General features: G+C 42.0%; 4 protein-coding genes and 2 non-coding genes across 7 annotated transcripts in view; 4 read left to right on the top strand and 2 right to left on the bottom strand.

Moving 5' to 3' along the window:
- Positions 1–233: 233 nt before the first annotated feature.
- On the bottom strand, positions 234–4,394 carry dhrs12 (dehydrogenase/reductase (SDR family) member 12). The gene is made up of 10 exons (XM_074694915.1): positions 4,223–4,394; positions 2,049–2,182; positions 1,681–1,763; positions 1,504–1,596; positions 1,343–1,424; positions 1,194–1,255; positions 1,003–1,107; positions 829–919; positions 620–757; positions 234–532 (listed from the first exon to the last, which is right to left on the bottom strand). Exons 1-10 carry the CDS (start codon positions 4,276–4,278, stop codon positions 420–422), a joined length of 957 nt encoding a protein of 318 aa, XP_074551016.1. The 5' UTR covers positions 4,279–4,394; the 3' UTR covers positions 234–419.
- Positions 4,395–4,884: 490 nt separating this feature from the next.
- Positions 4,885–4,992, top strand: trnal-caa (transfer RNA leucine (anticodon CAA)). The gene is made up of 2 exons: positions 4,885–4,922; positions 4,947–4,992. It is a non-coding gene; the product is annotated as a tRNA-Leu (tRNA).
- Positions 4,993–6,187: 1,195 nt separating this feature from the next.
- Positions 6,188–6,297, bottom strand: trnal-caa (transfer RNA leucine (anticodon CAA)). The gene is made up of 2 exons: positions 6,260–6,297; positions 6,188–6,233 (listed from the first exon to the last, which is right to left on the bottom strand). It is a non-coding gene; the product is annotated as a tRNA-Leu (tRNA).
- Positions 6,298–7,250: 953 nt separating this feature from the next.
- Positions 7,251–10,224, top strand: LOC141808618 (uncharacterized). Its single transcript, XM_074695286.1, has 6 exons — positions 7,251–7,530; positions 7,629–7,736; positions 7,830–7,939; positions 8,035–8,233; positions 8,345–8,430; positions 8,499–10,224. The coding sequence occupies exons 1-6, from the start codon at positions 7,332–7,334 to the stop codon at positions 10,182–10,184; spliced, it is 2,388 nt and encodes a 795-aa protein (XP_074551387.1). The 5' UTR covers positions 7,251–7,331; the 3' UTR covers positions 10,185–10,224.
- A 1,120-nt stretch (positions 10,225–11,344) lies between these two features.
- LOC141808353 (uncharacterized) lies at positions 11,345–13,987 on the top strand. 2 transcript variants are annotated; one of them, XM_074694904.1, is made up of 7 exons: positions 11,345–11,629; positions 11,772–11,885; positions 11,976–12,085; positions 12,177–12,375; positions 12,459–12,544; positions 12,616–13,072; positions 13,103–13,987. In XM_074694904.1, exons 1-7 carry the CDS (start codon positions 11,431–11,433, stop codon positions 13,885–13,887), a joined length of 1,950 nt encoding a protein of 649 aa, XP_074551005.1. In that variant the 5' UTR covers positions 11,345–11,430; the 3' UTR covers positions 13,888–13,987. The 2 variants fall into 2 exon arrangements, with proteins under 2 accessions (XP_074551005.1, XP_074551004.1); XM_074694903.1 differs by having other exon boundaries at positions 12,616–13,987.
- A 1,179-nt stretch (positions 13,988–15,166) lies between these two features.
- Positions 15,167–23,591, top strand: part of LOC141808616 (uncharacterized) — a 29,330-nt gene continuing 20,905 nt past the window's right edge. The window contains exons 1-6 of the mRNA XM_074695283.1: positions 15,167–15,444; positions 17,264–17,365; positions 18,095–18,204; positions 18,289–18,487; positions 18,595–18,680; positions 18,757–23,160. Coding sequence (XP_074551384.1) covers positions 15,255–15,444; positions 17,264–17,365; positions 18,095–18,204; positions 18,289–18,487; positions 18,595–18,680; positions 18,757–23,160 — 5,091 coding nt within the window. The 5' untranslated portion in view covers positions 15,167–15,254. The remainder of the gene's footprint in view (positions 15,445–17,263; positions 17,366–18,094; positions 18,205–18,288; positions 18,488–18,594; positions 18,681–18,756; positions 23,161–23,591) is intronic.

Below are 23,591 nucleotides of genomic sequence, written 5' to 3'. Positions count from 1 at the left end.
CCAAAATTTTAAGTTTCTAGGACAAAAGCTAAGCAAACAAAATAGAGATATACGATGGGTAAATCTTTCTGGCCCATGTCGTACACTGCCCCTATCTGACTGGGGAGGTATTACAGGTCTCATTTCAATCAGACAGAAAGGGCAAGGTCAGAGAAAATGTATAAATAGGTTTAATTTGTAAATACACCAAACACTAAAGCTTTAAAATCAAACATGTATGACACTTGTTGATACACATACTGCCTTAATATACAGTAACTTTTATTTAGATATTAACAAAGTCAGGCTGTTCCTCTTCCTTTGTAAAAACAGCTGCTGAAAAGTTTGATTGTTTTTTAATTAAGAGCTTTTTTAATGTATAAATGATGTAAACATAAAGATTGAGGAGTGTCTGGTTTTGACAGTCACAGTCAGAGATTTTAAGGCTTAAACTTGAGAGCGAACTCCTCCAGAGCTGTCAGAAGCTTCTCCTCCTCCTGCGGCGTCGACCTGGAGTAGGCCAGAGGGAGGTGAGTCGCCACCGCTTTACGATCTGCAAGAAGATCAACAGGTGAGGTCATTTCCTGAAGGTTGTTTTAAAAACACGGAGCTGAAGCAGAGGTAAGCGTGTTTCTCTGACCCTGGAAGAAGAGTCCGCTCGGCTGCTTGGGGGCGGCTGCAGAGACAGCGAGCCACACGATTGTGTCCGCCCCCATGGCCTCCGTCCTCAGCTTGGACTGCATCTTAGCGTGAAAGGAAGGCATCGACGTCTGGACGGCTGCAGAGACAAAATGAAGCTTTAATCATGGAGAAGTTTTAACAGGTGTGAATGAACAAACTCTTGTGTACCTGGCGTGTCGGCCCAGCCCGGGTGCATGGAGGAGAAGTGGATCTCTTTGTACTGCGAGGCCCACCTCTCCGTCAGGATCACCTGCTGCCTCTGCAGAGAAGAGAACACGTCAACAAACATGGCTGCTACGTGCTGTGGCATTTCCTGTCCTGCTTTGCAGTCAATCAACTCACTTTGTTCTGAGCGTAGGCCATGGTGCCGTCAAACGTCCCCTTCTCAAACTGCAGGTCGTCCACGTTCAGCTTCTGTGTGAGCATGCCGCCCGATGACACCGTCACCTGAGGACGAAAAAAGGACATGCTGAAAACTGCTGAGCGAAGATATCTGACTCTTTATTCATCTGATGATCAGTTTTTTAACCCACCACTCTTGCATCTTCAACCTTCTTCAGCGCAGGGATCAACGCTGTGGTCAGGATGTATGTACCTGAAAACAGAAGCAGGAACCACAACGTTTTAACAAAAAAATCAATTAACCTCAACAAGAATCTCAAGTTTCAGCCTCGTATCTCACCGAGTGTATTTGTGGCAAAGTTTTTCTCCAAACCCTCCTCAGTTAACTCTCTCTGATTCACCATGCAGCCTGCGTTGTTTACCTGAGAAACGTGTAAACACATTACTTCACAATCCAGCGACACTTGGAGTAAACAAACACAGAATCCACCGCCCACGCACCAGGACGTGCAGACTGTTGCTTTGTGAAAAGTTCTGGGCGAACTCCCACACTTGTCTGGCGCTGGACATGTCGACGATGTGGACGTGAACATCCTGCAACAAACAGGGTTGAAAATGACAAACATGAAATTTGGAAATGACAGATATGATGTTTTTCCATACAGAGTGTGAGAATACCTGGTTTTTACTCTTCTCTACGATTTCCTCTTTGGCAGCGTCTGCTCGGCCTTTGTTTCGACACACCATGTGAACGGTTCCTCCTGAAGGATTAAACAAACACAGCTCACGTCTGAATCCCAACCTGAGAGTGAAACAGCTCAAAGTGTCATCATCACTTATTAATCTAGGATTTAACAACAACACAGACGGTTGACGTTTGACACAGAGACCAAGAGAGCTCACTGGATCTCGCTCTGAGGGTTTGTCAGGCGCCACGCCTCACAGCGCTCACAGAAAGCAGACAAACCGCTCTTCTTCCTGTCGTCCTGCACAGTCAGACCAGAAAAGAAGAGAAGCTGTCCCCGTTTAAACACTTAAACACTCGCCTCTGTTTGCTATTTCCTGCGCTGTAGCTTTTCCGATCCCGCTGTTAGCTCCGGTGATCATGAAGGATCTGCCGTTAAGGCTCACATCCAGATCTGCTGGAGTGAAGTGCTTCGCTGCTGCTTCATAACCGCTCCTGTCAATAAGAAGGGCAGCAGATAAGATGAGTTACACAAAAACATGAGTCTTAATTTTTACATGAAGATGTCTTTGAATTAATTTATAAACCAGGTGATAAGATGAAATCAAAAAGCAATTTTTTAACAGTTAGTTTCATTTTTGGCAGCTTTAACAAACAACATGACAAAATAGTTTTGATTGACTGAAAATGTTTATTTCAAAAAATGTAAAAGAAAAATAATAAGCAAAAAAAAAACTCCTCAGACAAACAGAAAGTTGGAAAATAGAAACTTTGCAATTTTGCAAACGATCTAAATTAAAACAAAACGAATTGTGAAAACACTGATTAAACTTATCTAATATTTCCAAAAAGTAGCAGAGGGAAGTAAAACAAATACATTTAAATTAAATTAAAAATAAAATAAATAAAATAGAAACTTAATAAATAAAATAATAATAATAATTAACTTAATTTAATTTAAATATTCCACCCCTTCGCCATTGTAAATTGAGGAATAAAAACCCAGTCAGCTAAACTTTAAACTATATACTTTAATATAATATAATATAATATAATATAATATAATATAATATAATATAATATAATATAATATAATATAATATAATAAAACATCTCTGACATTTCCAAAAAGGAGTGAAGGGAAGGGAAGTTAAACAAATATAATTAAATTGAATTGAAAATAAAATTGAAACTGAATAATAATAATAATAATAATAATAATAATAATAATAATAATAATAATAATAATAGTAAATATTATTATTATTATTATAAATTTAAATTAATTTAAATATTCAACCCCTTCGCATTGTTAATTGAGTAATAAAACCCAGTCAGCTAAACTTTAAATTATATACCTAATATAATATAATATAATATAATATAATATAATATAATATTATATAATATAATATAATATAAATTATTTCAATATAATATAATAAAACTTCTCTGACATTTCCAAAAAGGAGCGCAGGGAAGGGAAGTAAAACAAATACATTTAAATTGAATTAAAAATAAAATTGAAACTCAATAAATAATTAAAAAAATAATAATAATGATAATAATAATAAATCTAATTTAAATCAAATATTCCACCCCTTTGTTGTTGTTAATTGAGTAATAACACCCAAACTATATACTATATAATACCAACACCAAGAATCAAAATCTCACACACTTTCCGCCATAGCACCATAATTTAGGGTTTCAGGGTACTGCTGCTAAAATGTGACCATTTCAGATGGTATATTGGATTTTTTTTTTTCCTAAAACAGTATATTTAACTCACTTTGGACTTTGGAAAACTATTTAAAAAAATCTTATATTGTTTGGTTTGCCCCTGGATTAATATTTTACTCACATGTCATTTTTAAACCTTAGCTGACCTGAGCATCCTCTCAGTGAATGAAGTCACTCTTCAGCTACATAACCGTTAAATCAAGAAAACAGTGTCTGATTCATTCTGGATTGAAAGGGCGTCTCCATTGGAGGAGTTTTCCTCTATGATTTGGCAGAAAATATCATCACATACCTTTTATATCATGTACGTGGGGCCTAAGTTTGGTCACAGTTATAAGATAATGTGATTTCTAAATAATGTCATTACCCTAAGCACAAGATCACGTACAAGAAAATATACAATAGGTGAGATAAGGGAGGGTAAACATCTTTATTGTTCTCTACATCAATGCTGTTTTATTTGCCTCTTACTCAACTTGGGTTTAAACATTAACGTCCCTCAGCTTGTTGCAGGTTACACTGAATGCATCTTTACCATCTAACATGTGGTTTGATAAAACTGACAGTATAAAGTGTATAAAAGCGGAAAGGGGTGTAAACCTGACTCGTTTGTTTCATGGTTTTTAAATACACAAGTTAAAGGAACAACAGTCTGTAGTTCAGTGCAACCCCTGCTAGTTAACCAGTAACAACCTGAAGGATAATACCTCAAAGACAGGATTAGCTACAGGTAAAGGCGCTGAAGAGATATGACTTCTGTACAGAGCGATATGTCAGTAAAACAACACTTACTTTGTGTACTCCTGGAGTCCTTTAACGAACCAAACAGCGTTTCTATAAATCGACATGTTTCACACAAACGCGTCCTCCCAGCTCAGCAGCAAAGGGCGTAAAGCTGTAAACGATGAAGTGAACACAGTCCAATGTTTTGGTTTCATAAGAATGACTGGTGACGGTTATGTAGTAATGCTGCATTCACGTACGCCTCAAAAATCGGTTGATATTATTAACAACCAAACATGAACGGCAGACAACATGAGACAACACTAAAATTTGAACAATTGGAAATTATTTAAGTATTGAAAATTTTACCAATGTCAGGCCGAGTTCGTAGTATCTATTAAAGCTGTCTTGCGAGTATAACTAGCAAGAAACTCAAACTTCCTACTACTACTTAAACACTTGAACATAGAAGTCACGTGACGGACCTGAAGCAATCGCTATATGATCCTCTGGCGCCTCACGTGGACAGTTTGTCTGCCTTTGTTGACACCAACACGGAGGAAATACCCGGAAATAAAGCGAAAATGTGTGGTTTACATACTAAAATAAGCGGTTTGTAAAGATTTTAAACAATAAAAAGATAAAAACGACATTTCTAATCGACAAATAACACCGTTAAAACTTTCAATTCTGGATTTTTATACTTCTGTTTTGGCGGCTTTTACACAGTTGTCAGGATGGCCGAGTGGTCTAAGGCGCCAGACTCAAGGTAAAACCTTCCTAAACATGGGGTTTCTGGTCTCCGAATGGAGGCGTGGGTTCGAATCCCACTTCTGACAATGACTTTTTGATGCCGTACAGTAATAACAAGAACATAATAATAGAAAATTAGTTCCTGCTTCAGAGTGGAATTACAGCCACTTAATTCACATATAATTTTCCTCTGACACAGAAATACACCAAAAAATTAATAAACAAATCAGGGAATGCAGTATTATGTACATAAAAAGATAAAGAAAATCACAAATTTATATAAAAAATAAATATATAAATGTAAAAAAGCTTGGAACAGAACACAGCAAAACTGAAAAATCCAAAGGTGCAGGGCAGTCATCGCTCTCAGTGCAAGGCATACACCTGTGGAATTCCTTGCCATCTGAAATTAAATCTCAAACAGAACTTAAAAAGTTCAGTGCAGAAGTTAAACAGTGGCTTAAACAGCAGCAGAGATGTGGACACTAATTTCTCACAAGTAACTAACAGTAAACTATTTTAATAATCTTTGATGTTAAATGTAACTTGTGTTTTAGCTCTAATTCACTACAACTGTGTCTTTTTATTTATGGTATTTATTGACTGTATTCACTGTATTACTACTAAAGTTGTATCTGTATTCTGTATAACTCATTGTACTGTAAATCCTGACCAGGGACAAGGACTGCAAATTAGCTGAAGCTAGACGTCTCATATATGTTCACATTTTCCCATTGTGGCAATGTGGTATGTATCGTCCCTGTCAAATAAACAAATAAAATATTTAAAAAAAAACATAGTTGAAGAAATAGATAACAAAATATAAGAATATGGTTCCTAAAAATAAATAAAAAAATTTAATCATTTATTTACTCATTTATGTAGTCATGTATATTTATTCGTTTTTTTTACTATTTATTCATTTATCTATTCCTTATAGCTCATATCCAGAAACGTTGAACAATACAAAAATAATGAAATAAATTCAGACTGTTTAATTGTGCTAATAATCGTGGTGTATTGTTTGTTTGTTTCTTTCCCATTGTAATCCTCTTTGACCTGTTTCACTGTCAAGAAACTATTTTGTTTGAGAATGCTTTTCGTATTAAAAAAAAGAGATTAATGCAGCCAATTTAAGATTTGATTAAGGCCTTATGGACACTAAAGGACACAATAAACTGTAAACGCTAATAACACTGTCCTTCACTTATCCTGGTTATTTCTATGAAGACGAGCACTCGTTGTGAAAGAATTATTCAGAGGCCTTTGACACAAAAGGTCTGTCAGAAGTGGGATTCGAACCCACGCCTCCATTCGGAGACCAGAAGTCCCATTTTCAGGAAGGTTTGAAACCTTGAGTCTGGCGCCTTAGACCGCTCGGCCATCCTGACAACTGAGCACGATGAGGTGCTAGAGGCCTGTTTGACTGCTGCCTACAGTTCGTAAAGTTAGTAGTTCCGGGAAACTGAATAACTTAACGTCTAAGGTTGATTCACGTTGAGTCAGAAAGTAATGTCTAATAAAATACGGGTTTAAAGAATTGATGCACCAAAGCAAGACGAGCTAAACGCCATACGTGTTCTGTTTGGGGCTACTAAAGGAGGCTAACAAGCTAAACAAAACATTCATGTTAGTGGCTCCAGTTTCCAGCAGAGGGTGCTGTTACTTTTTGAATTCACCATGTACTTTTATTTTTTTTTCCTGTTTAATTATTTTACTCTTTACAAATAAGATGTAATAGCAACAATTATGATGACATTTAGTGGATACTATTTTCTCTTTTCTATTTTTTTTGTTAAAGTAGTCTTTCTATGGCTGCCAAATGAAGAAAATAAATTTATTTTTCCTATCAAGATTTTTTTTTGCATTTTTTTCTGGTTGCAAATGCTTAACTTTTGAGATATTAACTCAATATTATCTTTTTAATTCAGCAAAATTGAATAAAATTAATGGAAAAAGCTGTGATACTGTACTTTGATGAAAGCCAAATCATTACCCAGTCCACTGATAAAATTTAGCGGATACTTTTTTTCTCTTCGTATATTTTTGTGTTAAAGTAGTCTTTCTATGGCTGCCAAATGAAGAAAATAAATTAATCTTTCCTACCAAGATTTTTTTTGCATTTTTTTCTGGTAGCAAATGCTTAACTTTTGAGATATTCAATATTATCTTTTGAATTCAGCAAAATTGAATAAAATTAATGGAAAAAGCTGTGATACTGTACTGTGATGAAAGCCAAATCACTACTCCACCAATCTACAAACAGCGGCCAATTGGAGCTCGTGGTGGTGAGACGCACCTGTTCAGGTACTTGGACTGATTAGCCAGGCTTAATACTGCAGCTGTGCCGGGGCTCCAGTTCCTTGGCCGGCGTCTTCGGCCTCGTTTGGCGGCAGAGAGGAGCTGAGCTGACCGGGATTATGCTATGGCGTCTGAAATGATGGCTTGGGTTTTTGTCGCTTTAATACTAGCCCAGCTCAACAACGTTGGAAGCCACCGGTTCCCTCATGGACGTTTGACCGACCAGGACGAGCATGATGACGGCACCAAGCAGCAACCAGACGCCGCTCCGAAAGACTCGATGGAGCGTAGTTTCCCATCTCCAGTTTGGTACTTCCTGCAAGGTAAACTGCTGCTCCAGTGATGCTTTTAAAAATACATTTGACAGCTGTAATTCTCAACTGTGTTTCGATCCTTTTGCATGTTTTATTTTCTTATCCAGGAAGTGGAAGAATCCAGTCAGATTTTAACAAACCACAGTACCACTGCAGCAAAGAAGCGCTCTTTCTGCACTTCTCTCTCATCAGATACACAAATGTCTTTCTAGAAGGTGTGTTTTATTCATCCACCTACCACAGAAAGTTACTGCTTCCTAGAAAACACAATGTTGGTCTCACATATTTCTCTGAATCTCTCTTCACAGATGGGGCTCAGTTGTTAAATCTGCCTGAGAGGTGTCACAGTTCAGTTCATATTCAGAGAGGATGGTTGCTGGCAAAGCTTCCTTATACCTGCTGTCACAACACAACGCAGGTAGTGTTTCATATACTGTTAAAACTAATACGGACAGTTTCTTGTGATATTATAATTTCATAAAAACTAAGAAATTTGTTATTTTCTACCATCAGACTACAGACTGGGATGATTCCCACCTGATAAAACTTCATTACTTCGACCGCCTCCTTGAGAAGAATGTGACTGGTGTAGCTTCCTGCCAGAATCCTCAAACATCACCAGAAGTAGCATCTCCTCTTGTGACCTGTGGAGAAAAGCACATCACCGTGAAGCTTTCCAGAGAAGCAAAGCTGAGAAAGGTTAAAGAGCTTGGTAAGGACACACAAACCGCTTTAATGTAAAGAACAAAAGCACTAAAGCAGCACTGACCAGCAGATTAATGGAAGTATATTAAGGTTGTTGTTTTTTTTTTTAAATTGGCAGATTTTTTCACGAATAAAGGATTCTTGGTAACACGACACAAAAAAGCGGATGCATTATACGTGGAGATCTCAAAACTACCGAACAAGGTAAGTCAAACAAATTACAGTAAAATGAAAAACATCAATCTGAAAATCAATGATACAAATCTTTACAGGATTCTGACTTCGAGTTGGTGTATGTGGACCCCAATGGGATACTATGTGCTGTGCTGGCCCCTTGTTCCCAAACTTCAAATCCAGTAGGGAGGCATCGTGTGAGGAGATCTCTGCAGGAGCAGGATATATTCGACCTGTGGGGCTTTGAAGAGATTCCTGTGGAACCGTTTGACCCAGAAGCGATACTGACAGCAGCAGCAACAACGACCAGCTCAGGCACAGACTTGAACACTGGTGAAACTGATTATGGCGAAGGTATTTATGAATTATGGGGAGTGGACGAAATTCCTGAAGGGCCGTACGTGGGGATAGATATCGACAGTCCAGAAGCCACTGCTACAACGACTGCTACAACTACTGCCACCACAGCTAAGACGACTGCCCAAACCACCGCAAAGACGACTGCCAAGACCACTGCTAAGACGACTGCCCAAACCACCGCAAAGACCACTGCCAAGACCACTGCCAAGACCACTGCCAAGACCACTGCCAAGACCACTGCCAAGACCACTGCCAAGACCACTGCCAAGACCACCGCAAAGACCACTGCCAAGACCACCGCAAAAACCACTGCCAAGACCACTGCCAAGACCACTGCCAAGACCACTGCCAAGACCACTGCCAAGACCACTGCCAAGACCACTGCCAAGACCACCGCAAAAACCACCGCCAAGACCACCGCAAAGACAACTGCCAAGACTACCGCAAAGACAACTGCCAAAGCCACCACTAAAACAACTGCCAAGACCACCGCAAAGACAACTGCCAAGACCACCGCTAAGACCACTGCCAAGACCACAGCAAAGACAACTGCCAAAGCTACCGCTAAAACAACCGCCAAGACCACCGCAAAGACAACTGCAAAAACCACAGCAAAAACAACTGCCAAGACCACTGCAAAGACAACTGCCAAGACCACCGCAAAGACGACTGCCAAGACCACCCCAAAGACAACTGCCAAGACCACTGCAAAGACGACTGCCAAGACCACAGCCAAGACCACAGCCAAGACCACAGCCAAGACCACAGCCAAGACCACAGCCAAGACCACAGCCAAGACAACTACGAGGGCACCAGCTACTGCCACAACTGGTCCTTCCCCAACCACAACTGGTCCTTCCCTGACCACAACCAGTGCAGCACCGGTTACTGTTAGTGCGTCTCTGGTTACCACCAGCGCTGCGCCTGCTACCACCAGCGCTGCGCCTGCTACCACCAGCGCTGCGCCTGCTACCACCAGCGCTGTGCCTGCTACCACCAGCGCTGCGCCTGCTACCACCAGCGCTGTTCCTGGTACCACCAGTGCTGTACCTGCCACCACCAGCGCTGTACCTGCCACCACCAGCGCTGCACCCGCTACCACCAGCGCTGTACCCGCTACCACCAGCGCTGCACCTGCTACCACCAGCGCTGCACCCGCTACCACCAGCGCTGCACCCGCTACCACCAGCGCTGTACCTGCTACCACCAGCGCTGCGCCTGCTACCACCAGCGCTGCACCTGCTACCACCAGCGCTGCACCTGCTACCACCAGCGCTGTACCTGCTACCACCAGCGCTGTACCTGCTACCACCAGCGCTGTACCTGCTACCACCAGCGCTGCGCCTGCTACCACCAGCGCTGCACCTGCTACCACCAGCGCTGCACCTGTGACTACATCAGAGGCTCCTGCAACCACAACATAAAGAGATTACATGAAGTTGAAAACCTGAATGAGCACTTTAAGCACAATAACAAAAATAAATTTCAGAAAAAGAAGTATTTTGTTTTCTCTGTTTCTATGCTTTTTCCAAGTTAATCTGCATCTTTATTTACACTCCATATCGCTTTACAACACCACAATATATATATATAAAGGGCAACCTGAAAATGGCTTTGAAATAGTAAAGAAACTAAATTCATAAATAAACTTTAAAAAACACACAAAACAAAAACTAAACACTAGCTATGAAATGGTTGATCACATGTGGAAGTCCATTTAATATAAATGTTTGGACCATCACCTTTAACTTTTATTAACAGCAAAGCTACAGCTACTAATGTTTGTAGTTGAATAACATGGTTACCAGCTGTAGTGAATCACAACCAGAGGAGGGAAAATAGACAATAAATGTGGAGCAGTGTTTTGAGCGTGTACCTCCTAGGTACCACTTCTCTCTGTAATTTAATGAGTTATATTAAAATGCTTGATAAGATGTTGTGCATGCTTTTATATTTCTGTTTCCAACAATAAAAAAGGGCTCAGTCACAAATTAACCAAATAAAACTTTCACTTTTCACTTTCATATCTTGGCTGACCTTTTTTTTTTTTTTTACAGGTACCATTCTTAATTACATAGAGAGGTAAGAGGCTAACATTAGAGAGCAATAAATCCCAAAATGCACGGGTAGAAAGATATATGAAAACAAAAGGTGTTGATAGTTTAAGTAGCACATTTCAAAACAACTGCAGTTGACCAAAAGACATATATTTTATACTCAATATCACAAAAAAGGCAAAAATGAGTCAGAAAGTAGACATAAATAAACAAATAGCCACAGTAAAGAAGTGCAAATGGGGAATTTAGAGATCATTAATATATTTCAAATGAAACTAAAGCTGCTCTGTTATTATATCACAGCTTGTTTTAGTTTTAAAAAAGTTATATGAAATGAAGCATATGAGTCTCAGATGCTTCTTTATCCTTTTCCTAAATTTTTCAAAACATAAAATTAAAAAAAGATGAATTAGAAATTCCTCTACAAGTGTTTTTCTCTGATTGACTACATTTCCCATAAGCCCACTTGGCCTGCACACACCTGTTGCACTTTTGGGTTAATTAATCAGATAAAATGGCACAGCTGTGAGGAAGCGAGAGTTTCCCAGAGGACGCAGGTGTCCTCAGGTGTTGGTTGGCAGCAGAGAGGAGCTGAGCAGAGCTGAGCGGCGCCATGGCTTCAGCACTGATGGCTTGGGTTTGGATCTGTTTGACTCTAGCCCAGCTCAACAACGCGAGAAACCATGGGCACGCTCGCGGACTTTTGTCCGACCTGGGAAAGCTCGATGGTGGCAGGAAACAGCAGCCGGACGCTGCCCTGGAGGCCTCTATGGTGCATGGTTTTCCAGCGCCGGTGTGGAACTTCCTGGAAGGTGAACATTTCAACTGAAACTGTTTGCATGTGCTAAGATACTTAACTTGGTCTGAATCTAATTTATGTATGCACTGTATTGAGAAAAATATCACAAATTACTTTATTTTCTATTCTAAATGGAGCATACTTATTTTCCTCAGGTGGTGAAAAAAATCCAGACACCTCAGATTTTAATCAGCCTCAGTATCGCTGTAACAATGGGACCCTATCTCTACGCTTTTCCCTCATCAGACACTCAAATCTGCGTCTGGAAGGTGTGTTTTATTTCTAATTTAACACCGTCCTGTTGACTCGTGCAGCTGTTTCTGGAAGCCTAATTTGTGTCTTTGTGTCTTGTTCCACAGATGGGACTCAGCTGTTGTCTCTGACAGACGTGTGCAACAGCACTGTTAAAATTTATAAGTGGTGGATGCTGGTGAAGCTTTCTTACGCAGGCTGTCACACGGCAATGCAGGTACCTTTTCATGCACTTTCAAAAAATACGGTTTAATCTAAATTCTGAATTTATTTTATCTTTAAAAATGATGAAAATCTGTGATCCCCAGACCAAGCATGGAAGTGGTGCCCATGTGCTAAAGGTGCATTACTTTGACCGTCTGCTGGGGAAGAATGTGACGGGTGTGGCTGTTTGTAAAAATCCTGAAAAGTCGTCCCAAGTGGCGCCCCCTCTGGTGGTATGTGGAACAAAACGTATCACTGTGAAGCTGCCCCGTGAAACCAAAGTAAAGAAGGTGAAAGATCTCGGTAAGGACTGCCAAATTCTGTTGAGTTGATGCTTCAAATGCTCAAATCAGGTTGGACCTCAAGTTTAAGTTTTTTGGGGGCAGATTTTTCCGGCAGTGAAGGATATTCGGTGAAACAGCAGAGAACAACTGGTGCTCTATTTGTGGAGATCTCAAAGTTACCAAGCAAGGTATGTGGGATGCTAAACATGTAGCATTGCTAATATTTAATGAGAAAACTAACAGATAATTTGTTTTTTAGGATTCTGGATTTCAGGTGGTCTATGTGGACTCCACTGGGACCCTGTGCACCATGCTGGCAGCTTGTAGCCCCATGCTTCCAAAAAAAGTGAGGCGACATTCTGTGAAGAGATCCCTACAGGAACCAGATCCGTTCGAGCTGTGGGGCTTTGAAGACATTCCTACTGAGCCATTTAATCCATCTCAGACTGCGACGTCCGGAACGGCCAGCTCAGGAACTGATACGGACACGAATACGGATCAGGGAACCACGAATACAGGAACCGACAATACAGGAACCACCGATACAGGAACTGTCAATATAGGAACCATCAATACAGGGAGTGATTTTGATGAACTCTGGGGTTTTGATAGTATTCCCTTTGGACCTTTTGATCCCCAGGGAACAGCCAACCCAACAACTGATACAAACACAGGTACAGATTCGGGAACAGGTACAGATTCAGGCACAGGTACAGGTACAGATTCTGGAACAGGTACAGGTACAGATGTTTATACAGTCACAAATGAGGATATTTTTGAGTTGTGGGGATTTGAGACCATTCCAGATGGACCATTCACTGGATTGCCAGGGGTGACGACTACAACCGCCACAACTGCAGGGCCTGCAACAACAGCGACTACTACGGCCCAGACCACAAAAGCGATGACCAAAGCCAAGACGACGAAAGCAACCACCAAGGCCAAGACAACCAAAGCAACCACCAAGGCCAAGACGACGAAAGCAACCACCAAGGCCAAGACAACCAAAGCAACCACCAAGGCCAAGACAACCAAAGCAACCACCAAGGCCAAGACAACCAAAGCAACCACCAAGGCCAAGACGACAAAAGCAACCACTAAAGCACCAACTACCACCCCACCTACTACTAAGGCCCCGCCTACAACAACATTGCAACCACCTACAACAACATTGCCACCACCTACAACAACATTGCCACCACCTACAACAACAATGCCACCACCTACAACAACATTGCCACCACAAACAACCTCCGCGCCTCCAGTTACGACTACTGCACCACCTGTAACAACCACTGCGCCACCTGTAACAACCACTGCGCCACCTGTAACAACCACTGCACCACCTGTAACAACCACTGCACCACCTGTAACAACTCCTGCACCACCTATAACAACTACAGCGCCCTCGGGTACCACTTCTGCACCATTGGCCACGACTTCTGCGGCGCCAGCTACAACTACTGCTCCTCTGGCCACCACCTCAAGCGCCGGCTCCTCTACCACAACCGCTGTCATTGCTACAACGTAAAGAATTGAAGTATGCAACTTGATAAGGAAAAAGACTTTTAAATGTACTGTAAAAAAGAAACTGAATTTGATTGTGGAATAAAGTTTATATATTTTTATAACTGAGTTGGTTTTTGTTTTCAAAGTAGGGGTTATTTACACCTTTCTGTGAGTTTACCAAAATGTTTGGTTTTATCTGTGCTTATGGTCAGGCTGGACCTTCAACAACTCTAGACATTACAACTCAACTTTTGGCATAATAAGCAACTTTCAAACAAATTTAGTTTTTCCACAAATACTGAAAAGGTAGAGTTTCATTACTTGAGCCAAAGTATTCATAGTCTTAGCAAAATATTACTCATAAAAGGGAAAGAGGCTTTGTTTTCTTGAGGTAAAGCGCCATTGTTTTCAAAGTATTTTTTTTTAGAAATCTTAGATCTGAAATGCATTTTAAATCCCTAAAAAGTACAAAACGGCTTAAAATGGACATTTACTTCAAATGTTCACCTGGGGAAAAGCTAAAGTTCAGACTACCTGTGCACATATTTTTCTATTTCCTAAGTCTTTCTGCCTCCACTGATACAATCATTATCCTGGTGTAGTCACCTTGGGCATCTTCAACAAAAAATTGTAAAAAAAAACAACAAAACAAAACCAAAAAAAACAGATCAAACATTTGACGTTTTCATGGTTTTGTATCAAATATAACCCTTTTGTATTAACATAAAAGATTATAAATGATAGTTTTTGATCACCAGTGTTTCTCCACTTCGGGACCCTGGTTTAGAAGACGTTAATGTCATGAGTTCGACCAATCAGAAGCACAGCTGACCTGACTGATGGGGGTGAACTATAAAGAGGGCTGAAAACCCACAAATGTGATAAAAGTGCTGTTTTTGTGTGTTTCCATCATGGCTTCACAATCAATAGGCTGCAAAACTCTGCTCTAGAAGCAGACTGGTGACGTCACGAGGTATACGCCCATGTTTTACAGAGCCTGTGCAAGTTTCATTTAATTTTTTTCACACTGAGAGGATGAAACAGCGCCCTCTGCTGGTAAAAGAGAACAACTCAAAGTTGGCAGACGCTGCTCATTGTTAGAGATTGTGTGTGTATGTTTGTGGTGATGAAAAGCAGAAATAAACAGGAAACAGGCCTCTGCTAGTTGTTTCTGTTTTATGAGAAATACACGAGTTTTATTGATAATCACAAGTGACCGAACTACACTTCCCATAAGCCAACTCGCTCCCCGTTGATGGCACACCTGGTCACAGCTTGGATGCAATCAACCGGGCATAATGGCGCAGCTGTGCGGTCGCTCCTGTTCTCAGTCGGGATCTTCGGGCTCGTTTGGCGGCAGAGAGGAGCTGAGCAGACCGGGATAATGTTATGGCGTCCGCTCTGATGGCTTGGGTTTGGATCGGTTTCTCACTAGCCCAGCTCAACAACGCAGGAAGCCACCGGGACGCTCACGGACATTTGGCCGACCAGGACGAGGTCTATGACTGCAGTGGAGGACAGCCCGGTGCTGCTGATGGAGCCAGGAGTTACTCTGCGTCGGTCTGGAAGTTTCTCCAAGGTGAGAGCAGGATGATGGAGGCAGATCACTGTTACAGCATCACCCTTAAAACAAAATTACACTGTCTAAAATTCTGTTTCATTGAGCCTTGCTCTCCAGCTTTCATGTAGGAAAAAATCATCATAACACAGCTTTTTATAAAGCCTGTTGATATTTGATAAGACCATTATCACCACTGCCTGCACACTTTCATAAATCCTGTCAAAGCTGAGATAGTTGGGCATCTTCACATATCCAGTGTCAGTTTTTCATTATTTGAAGATAAAGCCTTTTGTTTTTTTTTAGAATTCAGAAATCCTTCATTAATCCTAGGGGACAATTTGGTTTGCTCTACACCAGGGATAGGCAACCTTTTCCATGACTTGTGACACTTTAAAATACACTCATACCCAATGTGCCAAGACACTTTTTCTTTCATAAAATCATGGACAGTGGAAAAAAAAGTCTCTTTGAATGGTTTTCCATGCTTAGCTATGCAGTGAAGAATATATGACTTTCTTCCGTTGCCTGGTTTTTAACGCTACAGAAAGTTTTGAATGTGTTGCTTTGTTTTGCATACTTTGCTAACACTGTTTTAGCGCTAAATATATGCAATTGCAAGCTAGCAGAGTGACATCCCAAGAAATTTGCATTGCTGCACTTGGAAGACATATTCGCACACTTATAATGTCAATTATTTAAATTTATTATTTAAAGTTTTTTGTTTAATTTTTACTTAGCAACATTTATAGGGTGCTCAATTTCTTTTTTAGTGTTAAATAGAGTACAACACAATAGCTTTATTATCTGTTTTATATATTTATTTATTTATTTTATCCTCTGTCTCATTGTAATTACTCTTTGCGTGCCAGCTCTGGCACCCGTGCCCTAGGTTGCCTACCCTTGCTCTACACATTGTACAGCAGTTGGAAAATACGATGTAAAAGGGTCAAAAAATAAAATAAGTGATAGATATACATTAAGATAAGTGATATGTGCCAAGCCAAATAAACCAGATAAAGAGATAAAGACTATTTGCATTATAAGAAGAGAAATTAAATTAAATTAGACAGATACTGCACTTGGTGAAATGCATTAGATGGAAAAATGTGTAAATGAACTGTAATTAAACAAATATTGCACACTGAAAACAGATACTGCTGTGTACAACCAGTGCGCAAACAGGATGCCCAGTTTTAGTCTGAATTAATAAATACCACTTAAAGTAAATTATACGAGTTAAAGTTTACATCTTACATTAACATTAAAATGCCTTACAGTTGAAAGAAAATGAGACATTAGAAAAAATGGACAGAGCACCGAGCTGACGGTAGCACTACATATAGCCAGCTACTAAACAACGGTAAAAAGTTTGCTTGTTGTCACATTTTAAATTGTAGCTCTACATAACTGTTGATAAATACCTTGCCTTGTGGAGTTGTATTGGTAAAAAAGTTGGAGTTAAAAAGCAGATTCAATCGCTAATCATTTCCAAAACAAACACACGTCTTCTTAAGTATCGTGTCTTCACGACAGTGTGTGTGAGACTCCGGGCCTGAAGGTGTTGCTGCAGTTTAATTAAAACAGATCCTTCTCACATCATCTTTCAACATTAACAGTTTACATTAATGTGCTTAACTCTGCATCATCTGGATTTATAAAAAAAAAAAAAAAAACTTAAGCAAGAGACTAACACAGGTTGTTGGCTGTCATATAACCATATTTAACCGATAGAAAGCTATTAACTACTGGAACAGTTACATCATACATTAGTTGCATTTAGTTCCTGGTATTTAAAGCTTCAAAGCTTTCCTTTTTTATGATTTGTTTTTTTTTCTAGTTTCAGGAGCTTCAGATTTCAACCAGCCACACTATCGCTGTGAATCTGGAACACTTTCCCTGCGTTTGTCACTCATCAGATTCTCAAATCTGCGCCTAGATGGTGAGTTAAATAACTCCACAAGCTGTACGTGTTTATTTATATGTTTGTTTGTTTGTGGTACTTTTGTGTTTATGTGGTAAGAAATATTAATTTGTTCAATAATAAATTCTTAAAGATTTTCAGTTAAATTTATTTCTCAGTATATAAACTTGCAATGCTGTGTTCAAGTCCGGTATGGAAAATCTCCCACTCTTCCACTCCCAGTACCAAGTTTGGTACCAAGCGGCAACCTCCGGTCTAAGAATATGAGACGATGCGGAAGTGCTAAAATCTGCTGTTTCTCCAGTGTCCACTTGAGGCTGGCTCTGGAAGTACGGGAGCTAAAAAAAGACATTTTCAAAGCAGAAATTAACCTATTTACAGCCTGGTTCAAAAACCGTCCCCTGTCTGAGTCGCTAATTTTACTACCAGCTCCCACTGTACGGGGGGTGAATTTTTTTCAAACTCGGCCGTTTAGAGGATATTAAGATCGCAAGCTCCCCCGATAAGAGGCACAGCTGAGGGTCATGTGGCCGACAGGCGCCCTATAGCTGCATAGAAGCGCTTGCCACTACCAATATGGCCGCTATAGCCGATCTGCTTCATTTTCTGTTTCAGAAACAGACGGATGACGTCGGTGAGACTACGTCCATGTTTTATACAGTCTATGTTTGGTGCCCATCCCTTGTAGGAAATGGGTTAGAAACTTTTGTCAGTAGTTTTGTGTGTTTTCCATTTGCTTTTCCACAGATGGGTCACGGTTGTTGTCACTTCCTGACCGGTGTCGCTCTTCCATTCAGATACAGAGAGGGTGGCTGACGGTGCAGCTTCCTTTAACTGGCTGCCAGACTGTAAAGCAGGTAAAATGGGGTAGGGTTAGGTTAGCTTTTTTCAATTTCTGATTGATCAACAATCAACAATTTCTCTTCCCTTTCTGTTCCTAGGTTGGAGACCAGAAGGGAAACCATCCTCTGATGCTCCACTACTTTGATCATCTGCTGCAGAAGAACATGAGCGGCACAGCCCTCTGTGAAAATCCAGCAACGTCAAAGCAAACCATGGCCCCCCGGGTGACTTGTAGAGAAAGACATGTAGCTGTGGAGCTGCCTGGTGGATCCAAACTCATGAGGGTGAAAGAGCTTGGTAAGAGTTATAGAATTGGTGCATGAGTTTTGCAATATTACAAATTTGTTGTCCGATTATGTCGGCATATTTGTATGCACATGCATTTGAATCTACTCTTTTGGCAGATAAATTCCACAGCGGTGGCTACACCATGAGACAAAGGAAAACCCCTCATGCTTTGGTGGTGGAGATAATGCATTTACCACATGTGGTGAGTAAAGTAGACATCATGTAAATCTCCATTGTTTTCTAACATATATACAAATAAATAGCATGATTGTTTACAGGACTCTGGCTTTGAACTGGTTTTTCTTGACTCTTCTGGGAAACTTTGCACAACGCTGGCAGTTTGTTGCCAAAAGAACACGAGACATCAGCAAAAGAGAGCTCTGCAGGAACTTGATGATTTTGAACTGTGGGGCTTTGAGGAGATTCCTGTTGCACCATTTGATCCAGACACAACACCAACAACTGCAACCCCAACAGCAACTGACTCAACAACTGATACAGATAGTGGAAGTGATTATACAGCTGATGACATTGATTATGATTCAGCTTTTTATACTTTTTGGGGACTGGAAGACATCCCTGAAGAGCCTTACACTGGGGTAGACATAGAGATAACACCGACAACTGCTTCTCCAAATAATCTAACAACAACAGCTGGGAACATTACAACTACAACTCCACTTGTAAATACAACTAATACAACAACAACCACCGCTGCAACATTGACAACCACAGCTACAACCCAAAACACAACAGTAGCAGCAACCCCTGCAACAACTGTGACTACAGCAACAACAGCTGCACCTGCAACAACTGTGACTACAGCAACAACAGCTGCACCTGCAACAACTGTGACTACAGCAACCACAGCTGCTCAAGCCACAACCAAAACAACAACAACCACCGCTGCTGCTGCAACAACCAAAACTACAGCAACCACTGCTGCTCAAGCAACAACTAAGACAACAGCAACTACAGCTGCCCCTGCAACAACCAAAACTACAACAACCACCACTGCTGCTGCAACGACCAAAACAACAGCAACTACAGCTACTCAGGCCACAACTAAGACAACTGCAACCACAGCTGCTGCTGCTACAACCAAAACTACAGCAACTACAGCTGCCCCTGCAACAACCAAAACTACAACAACCACAGCTGCCAAGGCCACAACTAAAACAACTGCAACCACAGCTGCTGCTGCAACAACCAAAACTACAACAACCACAGCTACTCAGGCCACAACTAAAACAACTGCAACCACAGCTGCTGCTGCTACAACCAAAACAACAACAACCACAGCTGCTGCTGCTACAACCAAAACTACAACAACCACAGCTGCTGCTGCTACAACCAAAACTACAACAACCACAGCTGCTGCTGCTACAACCAAAACAACAACCGCTGCTGCTGCAACAACCAAAACTACAACTACCACAGCTGCTGCTGCTACAACCAAAACTACAACAACCACCGGTGCTGCTGCAACAACCAAAACAACAGCAACCACCACTTCTAAGGGGACAACCAAAACAACAGCAACCCCCACTTCTAAGGGGACAACCAAAACAACAGCAACCACCACTTCTAAGGGGACAACCAAAACAACAGCAACCACCACTTCTAAGGGGACAACCAAAACAACAGCAACCACCACTTCTAAGGGAACAACCAAAACAACAGCAACCACCACTTCTAAGGGGACAACCAAAACAACAGCAACCACCACTTCTAAGGGAACAACCAAAACAACAGCAACCCCCACTTCTAAGGGGACAACCAAAACAACAGCAACCACTACCACAGCTCAGGCCACAACCAAAACAACAGCAACCACAGCTTCTCAGGCCACAACCAAAACAACAGCAACCACAGCTTCTAAAGCCACAACCAAAACAACAGCAACCACAGCTTCTAAAGCCACAACCAAAACAACAGCAACCACAGCTTCTGAGGGCACAACCAAAACAACAGCAACAACCACTTCTAAGGGAACAACCAAAACAACAGCAACCACAGCTTCTCAGGCCACAACCAAAACAACAGCAACCACAGCTTCCGAGGCCACAACCACAACGACAGCAACCACAGCTTCTCAGGCCACAACCACAACAACAGCAACCACAGCTTCTAAAGCCACAACCAAAACTACAGCAACCACTACTGCCTCTGCAACAACTAAAACTACAGCAGCCACAGCTGCTCAGGCCACAACAACTTCTGCCCTTGCAACAACCACATCTGCTCAGGTCACAACAACTTCTGCCCTTGCAACAACCACAGCTCCCCTTGAGACAACCACAGGGGGCTCTTTTACAACCCCAAGCACCCTTGGCTCCACCACATCTGTTCTTGTAACAACAACCCTAGAGCAAGCTTCAACCACTTACCCCCCAACTTCAACATCTGTTTTGCCTTCAACCAGTGCAGTCAATTTGCTCCCTACAGCAACCAGTGTGCCTTCAACCACAACAAGTCTGCCTCTCACCTCAACCAGTACACCCCAGACCACAACTAGTGCCCCCTTAACTACAGCCAGTGCACCCTTCGCTACAACAAGTGTGCCTTTCACAACAACTAGTATGCCACTGACAACTACTAGTGTGCCAAGTACCACAACCAGTGTGCCCCTAACCACAACCAGTTCCCCTTTGACAACAACCAGTGTTCCCTTCACCACAACCAGTCCGCCCTTTACAACAACCAGTGCGCCCTTCACCACAACCAGTGTACCTTCCAACACAACCAGTGTGCCTCTAACCACAACTCAAGTGCCTGCTACCACAACACGTGCACCCTTTTCCGCAACCAGTGCGCCCTTTACCACAACGAGTGTGCCCTTCAACACAACCAGAGTGCCTGCTACCACAACCAGTCCGCCCTTTACAACAACCAGTGCGCCCTTCATCACAACCAGTGTACCGTTCAACACAACCAGTGTGCCTCTAACCACAATTCGAGTGCCATCTTCCACAACACATGCACCCTTTACCACAACCAGTGCGCCCTATACCACAACGAGTGTGCCCTTCAACACAACCAGAGTTCCCGGCACCCCAACCAGTCCACCCTTTACATTAACCAGTGTGCCCTTTACCACAACCAGTGCGCCCTTTACCACAAGTGTGCCCTTCAACACAACCAGAGTGCCTGCCACCGCAACCAGTCCGCCCTTTACTGCAACCAGTAGGCCCTTCACCACAACCAGTGCACCCTTTAGAACATCCAGCGTGCCTTTTACTGAGACCAATGTGCCCTTCAGTAGATCCAGCATGCCCTTCACCACAACCAACTTTACAACAAACAGTGCGCCCTTTACCACAATGAGTGTGCCCTTCAACGCAACCACAGTGCCCGCCACCACAACCAGTCCCCCCTTTACAACAAACAGTGTGCCCTTTACAGCATCTAGTGTGCCCTTTACCACAACCAGTGCACCCTTTAAAACATCCAGTGTGCCTTTTAGTAGGACCAGTGTGCCCTTCACAAGAACCAGCGTGCCCTTCACCACAACAAGTGTGCCCTTCAGCACAACCATTGTGCCCTCCTCGACAACCAGTGCGCCTTTCACAACAAGTGTGCCTTTTAGCACAACCAGTGTGCCACAGACTACTACCCTTGTGCCTCTCTCCACATCCAGTGTGCCCAACACCACAACAAGTGCACCCTTCAAAACAACCAGTGTGCTTCTGAAAATAACCAGTGCCCCCCTGGCAACTACAAGTTTGCCCAGAACTGCAACAAGTGTTCGAAGTTCCTCAAGTGTACCAAGTACCACAACCAGTGAGCCCGTTACCACAACTACTGCGCCTTTTACCATGGCAGCGCCCTTTAACACAACTAGTTCGCCCTTTACCACAACCAATGCACCTTTTCCTACAACCATTGCTAGGCTCTACACATCCAGTGTGCGACAGACTGCAACCAGCGTGCCTTTTACCACAACTAGTGCACCCCTCACCACAACCAGTGTGCCCTTCTCAACAACCAGTGTGCCCTCCTCTACAACCAGTGCGCCTTTCACAACAACAAGTGTGCCCTTTAGCACAACCAGTGTGCCACAGACTACTACCCTTGTGCCTCTCTCCACAACCAGTGCCCCCTTTACTACAACAAGTGCACCATTCAAAACAACCAGTGTGCTTCTGAAAATAACCAGTGCCCCCCTGACAACTACAAGTTTGCCCAGGACAACAACCAGTGATCAAAGTACCACAAGTGTGCCAAGTACCACAGCAAGTGCGCCCCCGACCACAACTTACACTCCTTTTACTACGACCAGTGCGCCCTTTACCACAACCAGTGCAAGGCTCTACACAACCAGTGTGCGACAGACTACAACCAGTGTGCCTCTTACCACAACCAGTCCGCCCCTCACCACAACCAGTGTGCCTTTCACAACAACCGGTGGGCCACTTACCACCACCAGTACCCCCCTTACCACAACCAGTATGGCTCCCAGCACGACAAGTGTGCCTAGAACCACATCCAGTGTGCCCCTCACCACAACCAGTACACCCCTTACCACAACCAGTACCCCCCTTACCACAACCAGTATGGCTCCCACCACGACGAGTGTGCCAAGAACCACAACCAGTATGGCTCCCACCACAACCACTGTGCCCCAGACCACAACCACTTTTCTTTTTACCACAACCAGTGGGTTTTCCACTTCTACCAGCGTGCCTTAGACCACCACTCACATCTCATCAAACACCATTGGTACTTTTTCAGCGTTAGCAGTGTCCTCTACCAAAACATACTGAAATTATGTATGTCTCTTTGAAAATGTAAAAAAAAAATTTTATATGATTTGTTAAAAAATGTATGATACAAAATTAAGAGATGAGAAATGATTCATTTCCTTATCTGATTAATGCAATGTTTTATGTAATTTTAGATGAGCCTAACCTGATAAGTTTAAATAAAATGTTGTGATTGTTTGAAAAAATGGCAGTCATTTTCCATCATATTTGTACACACAGCTTTATGTTGAATAATGACAAAAGATTCCTGTTTGCTGTTCTTACATTTAAGAGCTTTTTAGGTCCGTACCTTATGTGATGATGACTTGAAATGATATCGAGACATTAGCCCTGAACAGTCGAATTTA

Source organism: Halichoeres trimaculatus, unplaced genomic scaffold, assembly GCF_033239565.1.
Source record: "Halichoeres trimaculatus isolate MK-OKI-2021-1 unplaced genomic scaffold, fHalTri1.1 fHalTri1_scaffold_19, whole genome shotgun sequence".
In the NCBI taxonomy this organism is placed as follows: Eukaryota; Metazoa; Chordata; class Actinopteri; order Labriformes; family Labridae; genus Halichoeres; species Halichoeres trimaculatus.
This window is presented reverse-complemented; position numbering and strand designations above follow the sequence as displayed.

Bases quoted from the DNA above. Each gene is read 5' to 3' on its own strand.
- dhrs12 (XM_074694915.1), bottom strand. From the start codon at position 4,278: ATGTCGATTTATAGAAACGCTGTTTGGTTCGTTAAAGGACTCCAGGAG. The intron at 1,764-2,048 runs GCGAGTGTTTAA...TTAATCCTTCAG, and splicing joins GCAGGAAATAGCAAACAGAG to GAGGAACCGTTCACATGGTG. The intron at 758-828 runs GTACACAAGAGT...TTGTCTCTGCAG, and splicing joins GGGCTGGGCCGACACGCCAG to CCGTCCAGACGTCGATGCCT.
- LOC141808618 (XM_074695286.1), top strand. From the start codon at position 7,332: ATGGCGTCTGAAATGATGGCTTGGGTTTTTGTCGCTTTAATACTAGCC. The intron at 7,531-7,628 runs GTAAACTGCTGC...TTTCTTATCCAG, and splicing joins AGTTTGGTACTTCCTGCAAG to GAAGTGGAAGAATCCAGTCA. The intron at 8,431-8,498 runs GTAAGTCAAACA...AAATCTTTACAG, and splicing joins TCTCAAAACTACCGAACAAG to GATTCTGACTTCGAGTTGGT.
- LOC141808353 (XM_074694903.1), top strand. From the start codon at position 11,431: ATGGCTTCAGCACTGATGGCTTGGGTTTGGATCTGTTTGACTCTAGCC. The intron at 11,886-11,975 runs GTGTGTTTTATT...CTTGTTCCACAG, and splicing joins CTCAAATCTGCGTCTGGAAG to ATGGGACTCAGCTGTTGTCT. The intron at 12,545-12,615 runs GTATGTGGGATG...TTTGTTTTTTAG, and splicing joins TCTCAAAGTTACCAAGCAAG to GATTCTGGATTTCAGGTGGT.